Source organism: Limulus polyphemus, unplaced genomic scaffold (genome assembly GCF_000517525.1).
Source record: "Limulus polyphemus unplaced genomic scaffold, Limulus_polyphemus-2.1.2 Scaffold185, whole genome shotgun sequence".
In the NCBI taxonomy this organism is placed as follows: Eukaryota; Metazoa; Arthropoda; class Merostomata; order Xiphosura; family Limulidae; genus Limulus; species Limulus polyphemus.
The window spans coordinates 546,721-568,200 of NW_013665795.1; the positions used below are offsets into that span (position 1 = coordinate 546,721).

A 21,480-nucleotide genomic window follows, 5' to 3' on the forward strand; every position below is an offset into this window, starting at 1 on the left:
AACTCTAAATAAACTAACTTCTAATTTACCGCTTTTAGTACATGGAATCATTGTATACAAATCCATTGAAAGAAAAATTATAAAACAAGAAACTACTTAGCTTTGTTTTATAAGATAGTTTTATACAATTTTACTATCAGCAGACTCCTATAGTTTATTTCCTTGAGCTTTTAATCCTAGTTTCTTGAGGTCTTTATTTTAAAGTTACTGGATATGTAATATTTTTTCGGTAATGAAATATTATAACACGAGTGTTTCAGTGTTGTTCAAGATATATTTAATTTTGTTCTTGAAACATGTAGTATTAGGAAATTTTTCAATCATAGCGCAGACAGATGATTTTTCAATAACCACGTATAATCCTAATTGTGAGGATATTATGTCATTTATTAAAGTTATTTCAGACAAATACAGAAATATGTTTGAGTATTTCAGAAACGTTTGTTTTTTTAAAACAAAGCCACATTTGGCTATCTGTTGTGTCCACCATGGGGAACCGAACTCCGGATTTTAGCGTTGTAAATCAATAAACTTACCGCTGTCCCACAGGAGAACTTTCTGAAACGTTAGCTGAAAATCAACGGAATAAATCCTATTGGTGGACCATAGCTTGAGATCAGTTGAGAACATTGAAAGTAATGGCAGAATTTTATTAGTTGTGCAACCTATTAAAAAAAAACAATAATTACAGAATATTACGAAAACGAAGAATTTTTCTTAATGTAATTAGAAAGGTTTTTACAAAGACCAGGAATCTGTATTAAAACTCTCATAAGTTCAGTAGTAATTATCCTTATTCTATGAATCTAGTAATTCTGTTATTAAAACCCTTTACGATTTTAACGATTTATCAAATTTTCTTGAATTTACTTCTCTAGAATGGTTATTGAAACTAAAATAAATAAATAAATATTCCAATTAATATTGAATTTTGAAATGGGCTATGGGTAATATAATTACAAAGAGTTTGCTCAAAACGTTAATCTTTACTATACTTTGTCGACTCGAAAGTAATGATTTGCTTTGACTCGAATCGTAAGAAACAGAAAAAATACATTTTAAATTATTTGTGATCTAAAATAACTGAGTTTCAATTGGAAATATATATTAAACTATTGTATTGTTTCAAGCTATAAATATTTCGGCATTTTAATCAAGTTAGTTCATACAAAGAAACTCCCTGTAAAGTTAGCTTTTCTGAGCATACACAGGTGATGTTGCTAAATGACAGCTATCCAGGGGATAGTTATTACATAATACCACCTACATGCTCTAAATCACTCGGTACAAATGTAGGCTGACAAGAGTGGATAGAATATTTGTTTTACGTTTTCCAATAAATATATAAAAAACACTCAATATTTATCCCCGCCACAAAGAACATCAATAAATAATTTTTAGGTATTAATTTTTGGCAACGTTGTAGAAAATACAACGAACTCAAAAATAAACACAATAATGTATTTTTTTCCAGTTGCATCATATAAATTATTGGATCAAAAATTTCGTCAAGAACATTAAAAAATAACAAACTAGATATCAAGAAAAAAAGCTTGTTACAAAGCGTCATCTGTTGCCATTTCAAATAGTTTTTAAGAAATATTTTAAATCTTTAGATCATTCAACAGTTAAGGTTTTTAGTAAAATGGAAAAAATGTAATAATTTTTTATGTTCGCTTACTAATTTTAAAATCATCTATAATTTCCATTTGATTGGATGTGGTCAGTCACTGAAGTCAAATTCAAAAATGTGCAGAGTGATCACTAGGAATAAATGTATGCCTTATAATCTTGTAAACAAACACGTCTGTTTGTTTGTCTTTTAAAATTACTCCTCATCTATTACAGATGGCCATTAATTGTATTGTTCAGTGTCGCCATTGAGATGTATATTTCCAGCATTATGCTAGGATGGATATTAACAAATCTGAAAAAAAATCTAAATATTTTCTAAATCATACTGAAATGTTGCCCAGTACACAAGAATCGATATAGAATGACTTTAGTCCTGGCAAGCAGTTTTATGGAGATGAATTGAAGTATTGGATTACACTTGTAATCACTAATCACACACACACACACATATGGTATAAGCACGTTTTTTAAACAAAAATATTTCTGCATTCGATTACGAGCTTTATCAGACAAACAATACGACATTATACAAACAATACTATATTTACCAAAGTAAGATTTAGGAATAACAGTATCTAATACAACTGATCAGTTTCAATAGAGACTCTGAAGTTTCAATAGATTGATACTTACGTTTCTTATTCAAGTACGGATTAAGTTATGAGACAAGGTTCTTCTACAGCTACTTACTATGCATATAACATATATCATACAACATTGCTATGTTTGCTCTCCTTCATCTAGATCATTGGGACGTGAATTAATTTTTTTTTAAATACAGGCAATATTTTCTTAACTTTGATAGTGTCTGTGTTGTTGGTACGAAAAGTTTTCGTTAAAAGTGTTTAAAGTTTTGTAACAATAAACGATTACTTTTACTGGTGATGAAAGTATTCTATTAAGTAAAAAAAAAAATTGTTTGCAATATGGTATTCAAACCCTGATCACCAGTCAATTAGCATACTTCTAAATATTTATCATTGACTTATAAACAATGTATATGATACTTGTTTGAATATGAGCCTGAAATAAAATGTTTGTGAACATCCACAAATGGGACAACTTTTACTTTTCCAATTAATATTTGTAATGTTTACTGTTCAACAGATGTTGAATAAAAGTACAAATCGAAGGAAATAATGCGACATACTCAAAATTATTTTACACAATAAAAGAACTTGAAAATATGAAAACAACGAGAACAAAGTGAAACCTCGTGGCATTACATAGTAGGAAGTGGCGATAAGTATTTTGTTTACTTCATTATTTATTCGTAATCACATTGTTTACAGCTTTAAAGCTGAGTAGCGTTTTTAACAGTGTAAAGTATAAATATACATGAATACGCATAAGTAAACAATATATCATAAACAACAGCAACTAATATCATTCAGAAGGCTTAATTGTTTAAGCAATTAAAATTATGTTTACACATGAAAATAATTTGTGTGGTTGATCTAAGGATGGCAATCAAATAAGTCATTAACTCTATGACATTTTTTTATAGATCTCTAGAATGTCGAATACATGAAGGTCATTTAATACTAAGATGTCCAAAAAAGAGAGTTTTTGGTATTTTTATATTGATTTCTGTCGGTGAATTATTCAGTTGTTCTTATGTGAGGAAAATCTTTCACTTCTTAAGCTGACTAGCGATGCTTTACTTGGATCATATTATTCTTTTCTGTTTTGGTATTGGTTCTATATTTAAGCATCATATCTGTGTGTAGATGTTTTATTGATAAAAATGAGCACAAGATAATGGAAATGTAAACAACAATTAAAAGTTTATTAACTTTTATAGGTAACATTACAGCTGTAAAAAATAACATGAATAGAAATATGCTTAGTAAGGCAACCCTGTGCATGAACATCAAACTTTTTTTAAGGCTACGTTGTATCAAATAAGAAAGGGTTACAATAAATTTAAACACTTCAAATGTTTTTATATTATTTCACAATATTTCTCTCAAAAAAGGAGCTTTAGTTTAATGATAGTATAAAATGTATGAATCCCACAACGCTCCACACTATGAGTGCAGAGTTTGACAGAAGATAATCATTGAACTGGAACTTCTGACGCGACAACTATTATCTTAAACAATTTAGAAATACCGAACATTGCTAGAATTGCAATCAACTTTTCCTTCTTATCCATAAGAGCTTTCTTAGAATGTAAACTTTAATATTTAACTATTCATCAAGAATGTTTGCAAATTTCTTTCACAAAACCTCATATTTCAAAATAGTAGTTAATGTAAAATTTATGTTTATAATCTGTGGTGATAAAAAAAGTTTAATACCCAGAAGAAGAAAAGATCCTCATGAGATAAACGATTATTAGTTTACATCTTTAGAGAAATAAAAAAGAATAATATGTACAGATTTTAATTCTGCATTATATAAAGAATCACATAGGCAAGCAATATAAAGGGTAATTCAAGTCTGAAAAATGCTTACCTGTATGCAACAACTTACAATCAAACGAAATTTGGTAAAAACATTTTGAGTGAAATAAAATGATAAGTAATAAAACAGGACACGTTAAAATAAAGTGTAATGACAACCAAGAGTAGTTGATCGTATGATATTATTAAAGAAATAGGTGGTGTACAAATATATGGAAAATGTGAAATATTTTAAGAATATACATGATTACTCATGAACTTTTAAATAGTGTTTTAGCTTTTTGACAGAAATAAGAAAGGAAGCTAACAAAGCCTAATGTATAATAATTCAACATTTCTTCTTCGTTTCGTTTTTCTTTTGGCAGACTAATATATTAGCAGAAATCCTTTGTAATTCTTGTAAAACTTTCGCAAAGTAAACAGAAAACACAGATGTTATTCTCAGTCTCATTAATTTGTTTGCAGGTATACTGTTACATAAGAAAGCGTTTATTTATGCCTTTAAAAAAAACCGCGCATTAGATATCTAAGGACATCTCGTCGGACAGCAAGCTATTACATTAGGATTGGTCCAAAAATAGCCGATGCCTTCCAGCATTAGTTCAGCTGTTACTCACACAAGTGTTTACCGATCACAAGACGCTCTCATCCATGACATTCAAGAGATTCTCCTACCTCACTGACAGGCACAATCTTCTATGGAAAGAACCGATTTCGCTGCACCACTGCGTGTTGTAAACACGTGGCTGTTGAATCGAACAGGCTTGCAGAGTGGTTCTTCTTTTCGAAGAGACATGAGACACTTCCCAGGGTTCTTGTCATCTCTAATGGGAAAACACAATGATATTATTGACATCAGTTACAAATAATGACTACCTCTTTGCCCAGATAAGTTGGGTATCGTTAATTATATCGAAGAAACACGAGACACTTCTAGTGTTCTTGTCATCTCTAATCGGAAAACACAATGATATTATTCACATCAGTTACATGCACTGACTACCTCTTTGCCAAGATAAATTGGGAAGCATTGCTTATAATTAAACTGGGACAACGAAAGCAAAATTAACAACACAAGTTTCTAATTTCTAGAGATAATATTTTGCATTAATGTTTATGAGTGTGACACGTTCGACTATTTTATATTTGTGTTAGCATTTATCTGTCTCACAATTTGAAAAAAAAAACATGAACAGATCCTCTCAACTAGAGAATAAACAAATAGCTGAACCACACTGAAACTGGTACACAAATATAATTTTGGCAAACACATGTAAAGTGTTCGTCGTCAATGTCGACTCTTTGTCTACCAAGGTATGTTAGTGTAACTAGACGATAAAATTGGTAATGCTTCCCTCCGTAAATGATGAATATCACATAAAACCGGGGCAAAAAAAAATCAATATTAAAACCAGAGCCTTTAAAAGAGATACTACGTTTACTCGCCATTTTGTATCTTTGACCAGGAAGAATAATTTTAAAATACATTATTTAGTGGTAACAGAGAAATGAAAATATAAAATTACTAATGGATTCAACTATTGGTAAAAGAAAAGAAAGTCGGTCAAATGAAACATCTAGCATATTGTATTAATGCACGTTAAGTAACATTATTTGTCCATCGGTGGTTCAGCGGAAAGTCTGAGGGTTTATAACGCTAAAAATCGGGTTTCGATACCCGCGGTTGACAAAGCACTGATAGCCTATTGTTTAGTTTTGTGTTAAAAACAAACAATTAACATAATTTACTTAAATGAGATTATTTTAACAGTTCAATTTAAAGAGAATATCGTAAAAGGTATTTTCAAAACAAATTTTTAAAGTATTTAAATTTCTAAACTTTCAAAGTTATAGCTAGTTAACAACAAGTTGTAATTAAAAAACTATCCATGTAATTACGTTAAGCTAATATCTTGACTTTAATTTTATTACAATAATTTTTGATAAGTGGAGAAAGTAACGGTTAATGTTATACATTCCCTCTTCCACAAAAAGAGAAAAGCCAGTAACATCCACTTAAGACTGCTTTAAAACTATTACAATACACGCATTGAATTTTTAGTTACCTTTTGTGTGCTCGCGAAAAAATAAAAGAGAAGCGAATATGCAATATTTCTTTATTTTATGCCTTCCTTCTTCCTGGTACCAGCATGGAGTACAATACAAAATATGCTTTGTTTTATAGTAGCAGTAGGACGGAGAAATACACTCAAACCAAACTCATTTGTCATCTATGGTTATGTTTTCACCTTTGTTTAATAAGACTTGTTCCACAGCAAGCTGTGACAAAATATTAATGGCCAAACCAAATTTGAACGTCAAATCTTATTTGTACTGATATTTCTTCTACGGAAGCAAAACCTACTGTGGATCCAGAGAATAACTTTGGCGCTTGAAAGCTAGGCTAACCGGAAGGTAAGCTGGATCTCTTCCTTCTTATTCGTTTTGTTCCGTGGAAAGAAATCTTTATTAGATGTGAACTAATTCGAGAATATTCTAGATTTAAATACGTATTTTACAAATTGTAGAAGATATGTGGAAATTAGCCAAAAAGCCACCAGTTTCAAAGCAATATCCGTAAAAATTGCTTCGAAAAATGTCTGATTTTTGATCATGTGTTCATGTTACATTTGAGTTATGTTGACCCGACTGACTGAGCGAGACGTAAGAAGGCTTATAACGCTACAATTTGGGTTTCGATACCCACGACGGGTAGAGCACAGATATCAGATTGTATAGTTTTGGGCGCTTAATAAGTAACTAACAAACAAACATAGCTGAATGTTAATACAGACTTATTTTCATTATTTCTTTTTTCAACTATCACTACTGATAAGCAATAACAAATTTGAAATCATATTTCTATTGATCTTCTTTCTGTTTCGTCATAGAACATATTTGATAAAATGAAGCAAGAAGAGACTGAGATATAACAAATAGTATCAGCTCTGAAAGAAAAGTCAATTTTGATCAAGGAATGAATTTATGTCTAATATTTGATAATCTCAAACGCACTTAGAGTACTAGTTAGACCCATTCGAATGAGAGTGTTTAGTTTTCACTCATGCGATTATGAACAGTCTAACTCAAAATGTTCTTTTTCGATTTTGACTACACTAGGTTCATAGGTTAAGAATTCCCAATGGGGAGTGTAGCTCAAAGTTTAAGGTCACGTTGAAGGTCAAACACTTCCGTTAGAATGATAGTAAATTGGGATTTTGAAAAACAATCAAACCTGACTAATAAACTGAGATAAAGAGAGGATCTTGGCACATAGATCTACATTTTTATGAGGATTTATTTGGTGTATATAAAAAAAAGCATTGCAGTGAGGGGGTTGTTCTCTCTGGGTGCTTTTCTAGTTTATCTTAATCATGTTTTTGTACGTGATAAGTAGTTATGTTGTTATAATTATATTTATGTTGTTATAATTATAATTATGCTGTTATAATTGGAGATATTTTGAATCGAAGTACTTTTCATATGTAATTATGTTGCATTTCCATGAACGCAAACAATTGGAAATATTTTTGACATACATAGGCAAAAACAAATTTACCTGTATAATGTTACGAAATGAGATAAAAGCAGTTATTAAAAACTATTTATTATGCTTGAGAAACCGGACTAATAGAGCAAATATGTTATGTATGTGTATATAAATATATATATATATATACGGTGTGTGTTTCCATATATAAATATATATATGTATATAAATATATATATATATGTGTGTATTTCCATATATATAAATATATATATATATGTGTGTGTGTGTGTGCTTTCATATATATATGTGTGTATATAAATATATATCTGTGTGTATATAAATATATGTGTGTGTGTATATAAATATATATATATATGTGTATATACATATGGAAACACAGGAATCTACACATTCCATCCAGCAACAGACTGCACAAGCACAAAACACAAGATCGTGTCTGGCCCATCAGTTCCTCCACGTGATAAATGGTTAGATCAAAAGGTCCTATATTTGTGCATGATGTAGTACCTGTTATGTATATACCAAGGCAATACCAATACTCGACCAAACACCATAGATGAAAAGCCAGTCTGTCAAGGCCTTGTACAGATTAATGAATTCATTAATACAATTGTGTTCATTCTGACAGCAAAGCAAATAAATTACCAAGACGACGCCACTCTGGCGACGCTTAGCGGGAAGTCCAAAATGTGTCCTGGCTAGTTTGACCTTCGTTCCTCGGCCAGAAAAATATCTCCTCCCAAAAGGAACTGATCGGCGCCATGTTTTTTTGTTTTTTTTACATCTTACCTCGGGGTACATTATCTTGAAATCCTCCAGTAACATGCACAACTGAGCCAATGACAAATGTATTATTTTTAAAATTTTGTACTTTAAATATAAGGAAGCATTGTTAACATATTTGCTTTTCTCCTCCAACTAGCTTATTTGCCACGATGTTCGAAGTTATTAATTTCAGTGGCCAGGATATCAAGTAAAACATCACATTTTTCAAAAGTGTTTTAGCATTGTTTTCAGCATTATATAATTTTGTTTTCATTGAAAACAGTTTTTTTTAGTTGATCGTTAAGAAATTAATAATATAGAATGTTTAGTGTAGAACTGGTTTGTTTGGTTACTCATGAAAACTTTACTTAAGATGTTTAATTGGCCCAAAAAACTTTAAAACGTATACGTGTACTTAATTTGTATGTATGGCAAAGCTAATAAGGCTGTCTTCTGCCGTTCCTAATTCTGAACTACTGACCAGAAAGACGTCAGCTAGTCAGAAGCACCCTACACCCACAATCCAAAGCGAAGGGATTATCTGCCACTCTTATAACGAACAAACAGCTTAACTTTTTAAGCGCGGGGAATTTTTTTATGGTATTACACGGATTCGAACCCGGCTTGCCAGCTCAGAAATACAGAGCTCTACCACAAGGGAGCCAACCCATGCCCTACGTGTATTAATATTATGTGTAATTTTCACTGTAGTGTATGAATACCTCAAAGGAAAATAGAAACAAGTAAAAGTGAAAGAAAACAAAGAGGAAATATCTGGATAAACATAATAGATTTGATAATCATAATCGAAATAAACATTTATATATCATTACTATATGAAATAATCTATAGTCTGAGCATATGTGTCTTGGAATGGCTTAGTTTTCGTTCTTTGCAAAGTGAGCCTTTCATTGCTTATCAATTTGTAAATGTCATTCGTTGTTTGTTTTTCACTATCTAGCTACATATTTTTGTTTTTTTAAGAGATGATTTTCGAGAAATTTATTTTTTTTCACGAAGTTTTTAGACGTACTACTTTACACACACATACACACACACACATATATATATATATATATAAACAAGGAGACAGAGAAAGAAATAATCAGTTTGAATTACTTTATCATATGCCAAGATTATCTAATTGAAGCTCTAAACGAGTATTTTAAGAGTACTTTGAAATGTCTTCCGACCAATCGTATGCCAGATTAAAATAATTGCAATAGTCTCGTCTGTTAAGAACTGCTTTGTTAATCTGCAATCTTTTGTTACTTAACTAGTCTATGATTTTTCACTATTCATTTTATATGAGGACGAGGAGAAGATGTTGTTAAAATATTGTTGTTCGGGAACATCCTGATAGTACTCTAGGCGAAAACTGTAATAAGATGTTTTTAGTTTCAGTAGGTGCTTTTTTCTTTCTAGCCTTTTTTTTTCTGTTGTGCAATCTCAAGTACCATTGCCGCAAACTGGCTTTTATTGTTGTGTAAAAACTAAAACATGATTTTGTATAATTAAGTTCGGCCTACTTTAGACATATTAATCTTTTAGTACAATTTATCTGTGTATAATGTCTAGGTAAAATTAATAGAATTTTCCATTATTTCCAACTATTTTAAACACTTATAGTTCTGTAATTCTAGATAACAAAGTGTTATTTCCAAAATAAATTATTATCGTACATTTGTTTGGATTTCTCTAAGTGAATTTACAGAAAATAAAGTTGTGTCGTTCTAGACCATAGGATTTTTGTTGTTGTATTTTTTTAAATCTTGTGGAAAATTCCGGAACTTCCTCACTGTTTTCACACCACTGTAATATATTTTTAAACTGTGCCTTTTTGAGTTAAAAGCGCAAAATATATTAAGCCACTCAAGAAACAATTAGACTGGAAAACAAAATACAGAACATAGAGTTCTGTAATTTATTTGAACACAGACCTGTATAAGTTCAATTGGAAAAGTATTTAAAGTACTGTAATATTTGTTAGTACTTTTCAAATTCAGGTGAGATAAAGGTATTTTTGTTTCGGTCTGCCTTACTGTGTTACATAAAATTGGTGTAATACCTTACTGTGTTAGATAAAATTGGTGTAATACCTTTAAGGTATTACACCAATTTTATCTAACACAGTAAGGTATTACACCAATTTTATCTAACACAGTAAGGTATTACACCAATTTTATCTAACACAGTAAGGTATTACACCAATTTTATCTAACACGGTAAGGCATTACACCAATTTTATCTAACACAGTCTGTGTTAGATAAAATTGGTGTAATACCTTACTGTGTTAGATAAAATTAGTGTAATACTTTACGCCTACCAACATTATACGCATAGAATAGTCTCAGTGAAGTATTTTTATAAATTCTGATCAAATATTGTAGTAAATAAAACCTCTGAAGATTGTAACATTATTGGTAATTATGGCAAGTGGACAGCTGTCTGGAGAACAGAAATATCACAAACTGCTATTTCATAAGTAATAAAATAAGTGTTAATGGTGGAAACAAAGGTTTCATATTGTCACCTAATTTGGATCTCTCGTGTAAGTGAAAAGCACAAGGTTGATTTAATCAACAACAACAAAAATTCACAACCTTGAAGCGTCCTATGTGATTTGCCAAACTGATCAGCGTCATAAGCTTTGGTACAACGGGTAAAGTCATGAAATAAATTGAGGTATGTAAAGGGCTTAAGGTGAACCTCATTTATAAAGCTCTATGGTATAAACAGCATCCACCCCAAATGGCGCTAAGCAAAAGAGCATTAATATTGATAACTGAGTGATCCAGACCTACAGAAAACCTTGGCAGGCAAGTTTGTTCCAGGGCCCACACATACGACGCAAAATGGCCGAAGCATCGCACAAAAAACCCATGAAGTTAAATTGGCAGTGTTGGTCGTTGCATAGATTGTTGCATAGTTGCAACATATGTTAAATTAATGTTGTGTTCCATCCTTCATATTTTACATTATTCGGGGAAATTGCTATATGGATTAGTAAACACAAGCGTGTACTGTTAGGCCTTGTTCATTAATGCCTATACCTTAATACTATCCAATTTCAGAGTCAATACACCTATAGTTCTGTGGGCAAGTTAATGAGTTTTTCTTGCACACTCTTTTGAACACCCTACACATAATAAGTATCAGATTTTATTAGTTGTTTTGTGTTAAGTACTTTTAATTTTGATTAAAATTTTATCTTTTCTGGAATCGTTCTAATTAATAATTTATAATAAATAGTCAGGACACAAATGAATTAAAATATAAACATGTTCTTAGTAAAATGAAATGAAAGAATAAAAAAATAACATTTGTTTTTAATACTAAAAACGACGTGTAGATAGAAAGATTTTTATTCTTTACTGTTGGAAACATCTATTTGAATTATAAAGTTGTTGTTTTTTTAATTAAATTTAGTGCGATTTCTTTATATTAAAAGTAAATATGTTCACCCATAACCTTCCAAATAAATTAAGGCAAGTTTTTAAGTCTTATTAAGCCAAGACATCGTACTAAATAAAGAAAAGAATGCTTGTTCCACTCAGCTGATAGTAAAGTAAATAGCCACTCAAGGTAACATGTTTTTGTCTTATTAAGCCAAGACATCGTACTGAATAAAGAAAAGAATGCTTGTTCCACTCAGCTGATAGTAAAGTAAATAGCCACTCAAGGTAACATGTTTTTGTCTTATTAAGCCAAGACATCGTACTGAATAAAGAAAAGAATGCTTGTTCCACTCAGCTGATAGTAAAGTAAATAGCCACTCAAGGTAACATGTTTTTGATTTTTTAAAACACATCTCGTTTTAGACATCGTTTTTGTATAACATTTAAATAACCCTTTTGAAGTCCCCTGGTGAGACAGCGGCAAGTCTCCGCTAAAATCCAGAGTTCGATTCCCCGCGGTGGACACCCCAGATAGTTCAATGTGGCTTTGCTATAAAAAACAAACAAAACCCTCTGAAAAAAAAATAGTCAGCAGTATAGCTCTGTAGAAGGTGATTGTAATTACGAATTATTAAGTTGAGAAGCATGTTACTGACGAGAGGGTAGGCAGTCGGCCAGCAGTACCCTCCGCCATAAGGGTTTTGTACGGTTCTTTAAACCAAATAATAGGATTAGATTTCACTTTTATAACACACCCACAGCTGAAAGTGATGAGGTTTTTAACAACAGATCGTGTGAATCCCCGAATCTTCCCATCTGTAACTCGACACCTTTACTACTAGACACGCCCAGCCCAGCCCTGTAGCTCGAATCCGGGCACATTTGACCTGTTATGAATGAGTGGTATTTAATACTCAGTAAACACATTTTACATTTCCATTCGTTGTGGTATTGTAATTTTAAAGATCTCTAACTTAAAATAACTTTCATATCCAAAAGTGAGTTTAAATGACGTTCTTCCGCGCTATTAATATGTTTTTTTTAAAATGTCGATATCAGTTAGAGGATATGGGAAACGATCAGAGTATTTGCCTATTAAGTCTGCAAATTTTCTATCATTTAAAGTACAAAAAACGACTGATATGATTGTTTTTTTATTAGTAATGAAAAAGGATATTCAGAACTAATAAAATAACAACAATAGTATTAAGTATTTAAGCTATTTCAAGCTGGTAAGTATAATGACAACTTTCAAGAAACTTGTAACTGTTTCAAACTGTTTCTAGATCAAAATTAATACAATATGATATTATTTTCAAAGCTAAAAATGTCGTTTAAGAATTGCTTAGGAAGATGCAGTTTCCTTATTAATAAACAACAAAGATGCTGATATACTTGTTTGTTTTGAGGCTAAAAAAACAATTACACTTTATAAATGTGTACTTTCTCAAGTTTGAAGTAAATATCTGACTTCAATAAACGTTGTTTCTAGACTTAGGTTGAAGATCTAAGCAGTATCAGAAATCGTCCAGTGGGCCAGCGATAAGTTTACGGACTTAAAACTCGAAATTACAGAGTTCAATTCCCTGTAGTGGACAGAGAGCAGATAGCTCATTACGTAACTTTGCCTTAAAAAAACAACAACAACTCACCTGAGCACACAGTGGAATAGATCTTGTTCTAAGTGTCTACATCCTCCAACGCAGAGACCCACATCAATTTCCTTAAAAAAGAAATGTAAATTTTTGATAACTTATGTCTGAATTTGATTAAATTTGGAAAGTACATAAAATATCAGAGAAACTTCTTAATTTTCACCTATCAGGGATTACTCCTTGTGCGAGTAAAATCTTCTTCGTACCAGAGAGATATGAAGTAATATCCATTATAAACCTAGCTGGTTCTAAAAGATATAGGTTTGAGTTCGTTATAGGTATATTCTAGTTGAGATTTTCCAAGGACAAGTAAAATTATCTTGGTATCTAGTATAGCATGCTAAGTCAAATATATTTAAAGACAATGTTTAAATATTAAAGTGCTTATTAGGGGTTAAGTTAACTCATTGTCTATTGGCAATATGAATAAGATAGTCTGACTATTAACAAGGAAAATCCATTTATAATTCATAAGGTATGTAGAGGCTTAAATATGTATGTTTTACTTTAAAAACAAACCATCTGAATAACTTCTATTTTGAATATTAATGTTATGATTATTTTAGTTGTATAATGAATAAAATCAAGATGTACCATGACACTTTAAAGAACTGGAAAGTTATAGTGACTTCCTAAACCTAGAAGTTGTTTTACATTGGCTATAGATTTATAGAAATCCAAATGATCTCTTAACTGGAATTTTGTTTGGGAACAACAAATTTCTTTAATAATAATATGGCTAATAATATGTTCAGAACAACTATTAGTCTGAAAAAACTTACTGAATGAACCTGATAACATAAAAGCCAAAAACACGATATCTTAAATAAAATGGTATATATAAAAAAACACAACATATATAAAGATTGGTGAGAACATACATAATAGGAATGAATATATTGGTCGCAAATAATGGTGTATTTCAAATTCGAGGCAAGATCATTCCTAAAATCTGTTGTGGTGTTTTATATTTTATGTAAAAATGTGATTCCATTTCTAAGCATAATGTAATAATCTACTTGCGTTGTAGCATGTCGTGACATCGTGACTAAACATTCATCTATTGCTTAAGTTTACTTATCAAAGCAGATTGACAGGTACTTCCAAAGTAAACCATATTTGGGGAAGATTTCATCTGGAACTACCAGCCTCATCTCAGGAAGTTCGTTAATGAATCTGAAATTAATCAAACGAATAGAAATAGAACGAAACCATAATAATAAGATTTTCTATAAGACGTGAAACCTTTGACGGAACAAAGATGGTTTTAACTTCGAGGACTTTAACGAATAAGCCCTACTCACAACTTTGCCCTTCATATATAATAGGGCAAGGTGGTCATCAAAGGCTATTCCCGGAAAATGAAAGGAAATGTAAAGTGTACGTCATCCTGATTAACAAATTTTATAAACGTATTCTAATGCTTTTATAGATACTAAGAATAATCTAACACCACAAACCTTTGCTCTAAGTTTATAAAAGACATCTGTATAAGCCAAGCAATTAAGACAATAGTGTTTTATTAAAGACAAGTTATGGTATGTAGATTTTAAGCAAAAAATCTCTTATCCCTATATATATCTATCAAATTTAATTTTGACATTATTTTCAAATACACTAACAATGAAGAATAAAGAATTTACATCGACAGATACAAATCCACTGGGGATCGTACTATTTTACAAATAAATTACATACAAGCTGTAATTTGTAGTTATATGCTTCATTCTCTTATACCAAAAAAGTATAAACAATGGAGTCTTGAAGCATTAATTGAAAATATGATCGGAATCATATCCATGCTATTAATATTAAAGTACTAATGGGTGTTAAAAGGTGATTGTATTAGATATAAAATAACAATATGTACATTTAAAAAGCTTGAAAAATATGTGTTTCAAAAATCAACTTTTTATCACCAACACTTGAAAGCAAAGGAGACAGAACAAAAAAATAATTTTGTATAAGGACTCACATAAAAAGGAAAATTGTCAATTATTTATTCAAACTTACACCAATATAGAAAATATTTTTAAATATATTGATGTTGTCTAACTCTAATGTAGCGTAGGAAAAAAATCTATACTTTTTACAATGTACTAAACCTATTTACAGGATGACTAATATGGATCATACTGAGAGCGTGGCTGAAAACTTTTCTGCTTTTAACCAATGATTTTCGGCTTGTAACCATGGTAAACACCATATATATTTCCACGAGGCTTAAGAAAGCAGTGTTTATTTGTAGCTGAATAAAGAAACGTAATTTTTACGATGTTATACCCACTGACATAATAATTCCTAATTTGAAATTATATATATATATGTACGTATCTATTTTTCAGTTTTATGAGTTTATTGTTTCGATAACTAAAGTAAAACCGAACTTAACATGTATTGATGAAATATTTCATATTAACTGTTATTATAAGACACTTTTAACTTTCGTAGCACGTGCCAAGCAAGATAAGTTCTTAGGGAAACATAGAGCGTGACTTGTGCTCAACTTTCCAGAAACAACGTCGACTTAGTAAAATTTTTGTTTTCTAAAGCTGTTTTGCTTGTTATAAAGCGCTAGGTGTTTCAGGAAAACAAAGAAAAGTAAATATGATATATTATGATTCACTAAAATTGGGTGACTCTAGTTTTGTTAGCTCTCAGTTTGGTCCAACGAGTAGGAAACAAAAATATATTTACTACAGAATATTTCAAAAATGTTTTAAGACTATCTACAGTCTACACAGTAAAAAAAAAATATATATATTTTCCTCTTAAGCCTAATGTGGAATGAATATACATAGTCTTTTCTGTAAAAGTTATTGGAGGGCGTCCATAAATATGAATATTGTCATCACTTTGACGATGCATCACTTGTAAACTACGAAGTAATGAGCACAAGTTTACCTCAGGCCACACTCAAATGGAGCCAGTCCAAGAATAAAATTGATTGGGTAATAATCCCTGTTGAAATTCATTCTTAATCATTAACGTCATCGCCACACGACGACGGTTTCATCTCCTCATCTGGACTGACTTGATTTAACATAATAAACATGCATACTAAACCAATGCCATGATACGAAGTTATCGCGAAATTCAAAGTAGCTCACTCAAATACTTAACGTTTGAGCTAAATATCCGAAACATCGTCTTTTATAATGAAAATTATTTTATTCGTGAGCTGAGCGTGGCTTAGTGGTGAGCGGCCCGTTATCGCCAAAAACAAACAAACAAACAAACAGCAACAAAAAAAAAAAACGCGCCTCGCACTTTGGAACCGTGGGTGTTTTATAAGAATGACGTTCAAATATTTCGAATAGCTTTGCGCGAAATGCAACAAACAACAGCAACAACTTTACCTATCAATAGTATCATAAAGTCCTTGACGAATACTTGTTTGTTTGTTTTGAATTTCGCGCAAAGCTACACGATGGCTATCTGCGCTAACCATCCCTAATTTAGCAGTGTAAGACTAGAGGGAAGAAAGCTAGTCATCACCACCTACCGCCAACTCTTGGGCTACTCTTTTACCAACGAATAGTGGGATTGACCGTGACATTATAACGCCCCCACGGCTGAAAGGGCGAGCATGTTTGGTGGGATGGGGATGCGAACCCGCGACCCGCAAATTGCGAGTCGAGCGTTCCACATGATTTAAATGTTCGTCATATCTTATTCGCTAATATTTTATCTTTAATTGAGAAACTGACAAATAATTATTAGTTGTACTCAATGTATTAAGACTTACGTATATTACTTTTAAAATGTAACTATTGTGTATATACAACTCCTTTTAATATTAATTATAATTTCTGAGAACTAAAGATACCACTAGAAAATGTTTCGCGATCAGTGGGAAAATGGTAATTATTGATCTTCTCTTTAATAGGTGAAAGATTTAATCTAAATATAAACTTACAATAAATTATATGAATATATTATTTCCCCGTAACAGATTATAAGAATTATATTTTACCTTATATTAATTTAGTTTATGAAAGAGTAAATTATTTTTTTAAATCGAGTTCTTAATTGTTATTAAACATATTAAATGTAGAATAACAATATGTGCGCTTAAAAAAAATTTGAAAAATATGTATTTCAAAAATCATCTCTTTGTTACTAAGAAATGAAACCTCATTTAATATTTTCTTACGAGGATAGCATAACTTTTTAGCTTTGAACTTTGTCATCAAAACATTAAGTCTTTAGCAGTTTGGTTCTCTAAAGCTAGTTTTTAAATATTTCATTTTTGAAAAATGCTTATAAGAAAAACTCCACAATGCCATAATGTTATTTTTCTAGAGATATAAATAATAATTCCACCTCATTGATGGTCTTTGGCAAACATGCCTTCATCCCAACAGGGGGCGGGCCAAGCATGACCGGCGAAGAGTGCGTTGCTCCGGGAATGAGAAAACATCAAAAAATTATTAAGGCGAGACCTCAAACTACTACTTGATAATTCCAGTCACTTTACCCACTTGAAAGGCAAAAATCTGACCATACCTGCTTGACACATCTGCTTAATCCACGATCTTTCTATTCACATCTTAAAGTAAATTGGATGATATTATCAATCAATTTATCCTAGCAACATGACTGATCGATCTCCAAGTAGCACGGCTCAGTTTAAGATTTTAATCGGGACATTGTGGAAAGGGTGACACTGTCAGACACCGTAGAATAATACGGATGTTCGATAATTATAATTTAAATTATACAATATATTTGCTTGATTTTCATATCTGGGACTCTTGGAAATGTCAGTGTGAGGAAGGAAATATTGTGTTGAAATAATTTTGATGGTTAAATTAAGCATATAAGTGTTTACCTACTACAGAAATTAAGTTAATAAAAGTCTGAAAATATGATAGGGTTAAAGTTTGCTTGTAATATTCGATATGAATTTTATAGAATGGTTCAGTGTCATTTTGCAGGATTTGTATAAATCGTTGAGCTTGTAACCACGGAACTTATATTGGTGCTTTCTTGAAAAGGTGTCATAATTGTAATGTATGCACCTTAATCTGAGTTGTTTCGTGGCAGTTTATGATGCAACAAAATAAATTATGTATACACGACAATCCTTAACGGAAAAACTATATATAAAAACTTGCAAGTGTAATTCAGTCACTTTCTTCTAAAATTTCAGAGCTCTTTTCGTGTATTATATTAAAATTAATAAATTAATACTGTCTTCCAACCAGAGAACAACTAAGCATAAACCTCTTAATGATTGTACATAATTATCCTATTCTTACGTTCTTATTTATAAAGATTGTAATGCGTTGTTTCATCAGTTGGGTATAACGCTGTTAAGGATACTTTCGGCCAGAAACCCAATAATGTGCCACGAGGTTCGGCCATGCTAGGATATTTAGATTAATCCTAAGCCCATATGATAAGCTTAAAGCGGAAAAATTTCTATAATAAAATAATACAAATAATAATAATACATAAACATTAAATATTCCATTCGATACTGATAACGAAAGTAACATTACAGAAAGAATAGAATATACCTCACTTACGGAATACACAATCACTAGTTTTTAGTTTCAAATTAATTTAAAAAAATTGATTGAACTAAAGCTATAATGTGGCTGGCGGAATAATTATTATTTGTTGACAATGAAAGGCAGTAATTTGCTCTAGTAAAGTAATAATGTGTAATAACTTACCTTGACGCCTTCCGTGGTAGAATTTATTGTATCATTCCATATTCTCTCGTAATAAAACTCCAGAAACTCCATTCTATAACAAGGTTGTGTGCATTGACATTCTTCGATCACTTGAACACAGGTGGCTCCTGTCGTAGAAACAAGAGTATGAAGATGAAATTTGATATGATTGAAAAATAGATGTATAAAAGTAGTAACCTTTAATAATAAAAAATTCCCATAATAATTTGGGCTCTTAGATTTTCACTTATCTTAGACAATAGAAAACTAGAAGAAAAAAAAACGGAAATTGGTACCGAAAACATATACCTATTTTTAAATAATCATACCTGAAATTTGAAGACCGAAAAATATAATTTTTCATAATACTTAAAACGTTTTGTAATAATAATATGAAATATCTGTTGTTTGGAAAAACATTTTTAGTAAGAGTATAAATTTCGGTTTATTTCTGTTTGTTTCTAAATATGCATCTTTTAACTCAATAATATAATTTTGACTTAAAATAAGATAATAAATTTCGAATTGCTTTTCAGTTTATCATTAGTATAAAACATATAAATATATAATTAAAATTGTGAATAACCATACTTCAAATCATTTATGAGCTTGCTTGTAATGTGTAATTATAAATTTTATATTTTCATCGCACATGCAATTTTATTTTCAATTCATGTCTGATCGTTAAATTACTATATCAGATTTTGTTATTGTGTGTTTAACACTCAAAAACTACTAGCGTGGTTATATAAGATCATTAACTTTTTTATTTGAGTCTAAGGTCTTTCTCTATGCCAGAAAATGAAATGCTCATAAATTCGAAAAAAAAAAAATTCCAAACTTTGGATGGCTGTACTCACCATTTGGGCCGTCAACGCTAATTGTTCTATTCCGTAGTGGAACACAACTGTTTCCTGGAAGGTTAATAGGAACTTTATTTCTGTATGATTTAAAGTACAATAAGTTCTCAAGAAAATGATAAATTATTAGCTCTTAATTCCTAGGTGTCAAATAAATCCTATTAAGTTATATTAACAACGTGATTAGGCCCGGCGTGCCCAGGTGGTTGGGGCGCTCGAATCGCAATCTGAGGGTCGCGGGTTCGAATCTCCGTCGCACCAAACATGCTCGCCCTTTCAGCCGTGGGGGTGTTATAATGTGACGGTCAATCCCACTATTCGTTCGTAAAAGAGTAGCCCAAGAGTTGGTGGTGGGTGGTGATGACTAGCTGCCTTCCCTCTAGTCTTTCACTGCTAAATTAGGGACGGCAAGCGCAGGTAGCTCTCGTGTAGCTTTGCACGAAACTCAAAACAAACAAACAGCGTGATTTAGTAAATATATTGAAAACAGATTTTGTAATATAAATACTCCAAATATTAAAAATAAATTGTGTATAAAATATGTTTTCTATTGGTTATCTCCTGGTTATGAATTACATTTGCTTCGCAGTTTACTTTCAGATTGGCCCAGCATGGTCAGGTGGTTAGGGTGCTCGACTCGCAGTCTGCGGGTCACGGGTTCGAATCTCCGTCACACCAAACATGCTCGCCCTTTCAGCCGTGGGGGCGTTATAATGTGACGCTCAATCCCACTATTCGTTGGTAAAAGAGTAGCCCAAGAGTTGGCGGTGGGTGGTGATGACTAGCTGCCTTCCCTCTAGTCTTACACAGCTAAATTAGGGACGGCTAGCGCAGATAGCCCTGGTGTAGTTTTGCGCGAAATTCAAAAACAAACAAACTTTCAGACTAAAGTTCAATGGTCATTAGTTTTAGTTTTAACTCCCTCTCCTCCCCCAGACCTAACTCAGGTCGATGTGGTAAGACATTCCAAACAACCTATGACCTTCTAGTCGTGTCAAAGGGTGCAAGGCCCTCAGATGCTAGTAGTGACGAGAGAGGAAAATCAGAATACTAGTCTCTTAGGTAATTAATGCAGACACGTGGGGACAAGACAAATTGATTCTCTCGCTAAAGGAGACAGATAATATTCTGCACCTGTGGCGCTCCTTCAACCAATACATGTGAAGACTTGTTCATCGAAATACCTGGGGTTGAGATTGTTACAACTGCATATCCCTATTAGTTGATCAGATGTGAAAGCCGGAAACGAAATGGCCACGCCAAGAAGTTCCAACAGCGCCACCCTGCGGGATACTTTACTCAGTTCAGTTTGTGTTGCATGTAGTCTGAAGTAATACACCTGAGATAAGATCAATATCAGTGGTCTTATTTTATCATTTTTGTACTTGTTTACCTGCAGCAACGTCTTAAATATTAAAGCAACCAGTCCTATGTACCCTTTGCCCTTAGGGTGACTGCACTACAAACAAAACATAAAAATAAAGACTATAGATTTAAGCTTCGACTAAAGTTGCTCATGAACAATGTTGTAGTTCATATCTCGTGTTCTTTAAAAACTGG

The 21,480-nt window shown here is 31.7% G+C and overlaps 1 protein-coding gene across 1 annotated transcript in view; it reads right to left on the reverse strand.

Annotated features, from left to right (window-relative positions):
* Nucleotides 1-3,453: 3,453 nt before the first annotated feature.
* Nucleotides 3,454-21,480, reverse strand: part of LOC106478150 — a 31,042-nt gene continuing 13,015 nt past the window's right edge. Inside the window, exons 5-8 of the mRNA XM_022381692.1 lie at nt 19,921-19,974; nt 19,061-19,188; nt 13,374-13,444; nt 3,454-4,867 (exon numbers count right to left, since the gene is read on the reverse strand). Of these exons, the coding sequence (XP_022237400.1) occupies nt 4,720-4,867; nt 13,374-13,444; nt 19,061-19,188; nt 19,921-19,974 (401 nt within the window). The 3' untranslated portion in view covers nt 3,454-4,719. The remainder of the gene's footprint in view (nt 4,868-13,373; nt 13,445-19,060; nt 19,189-19,920; nt 19,975-21,480) is intronic.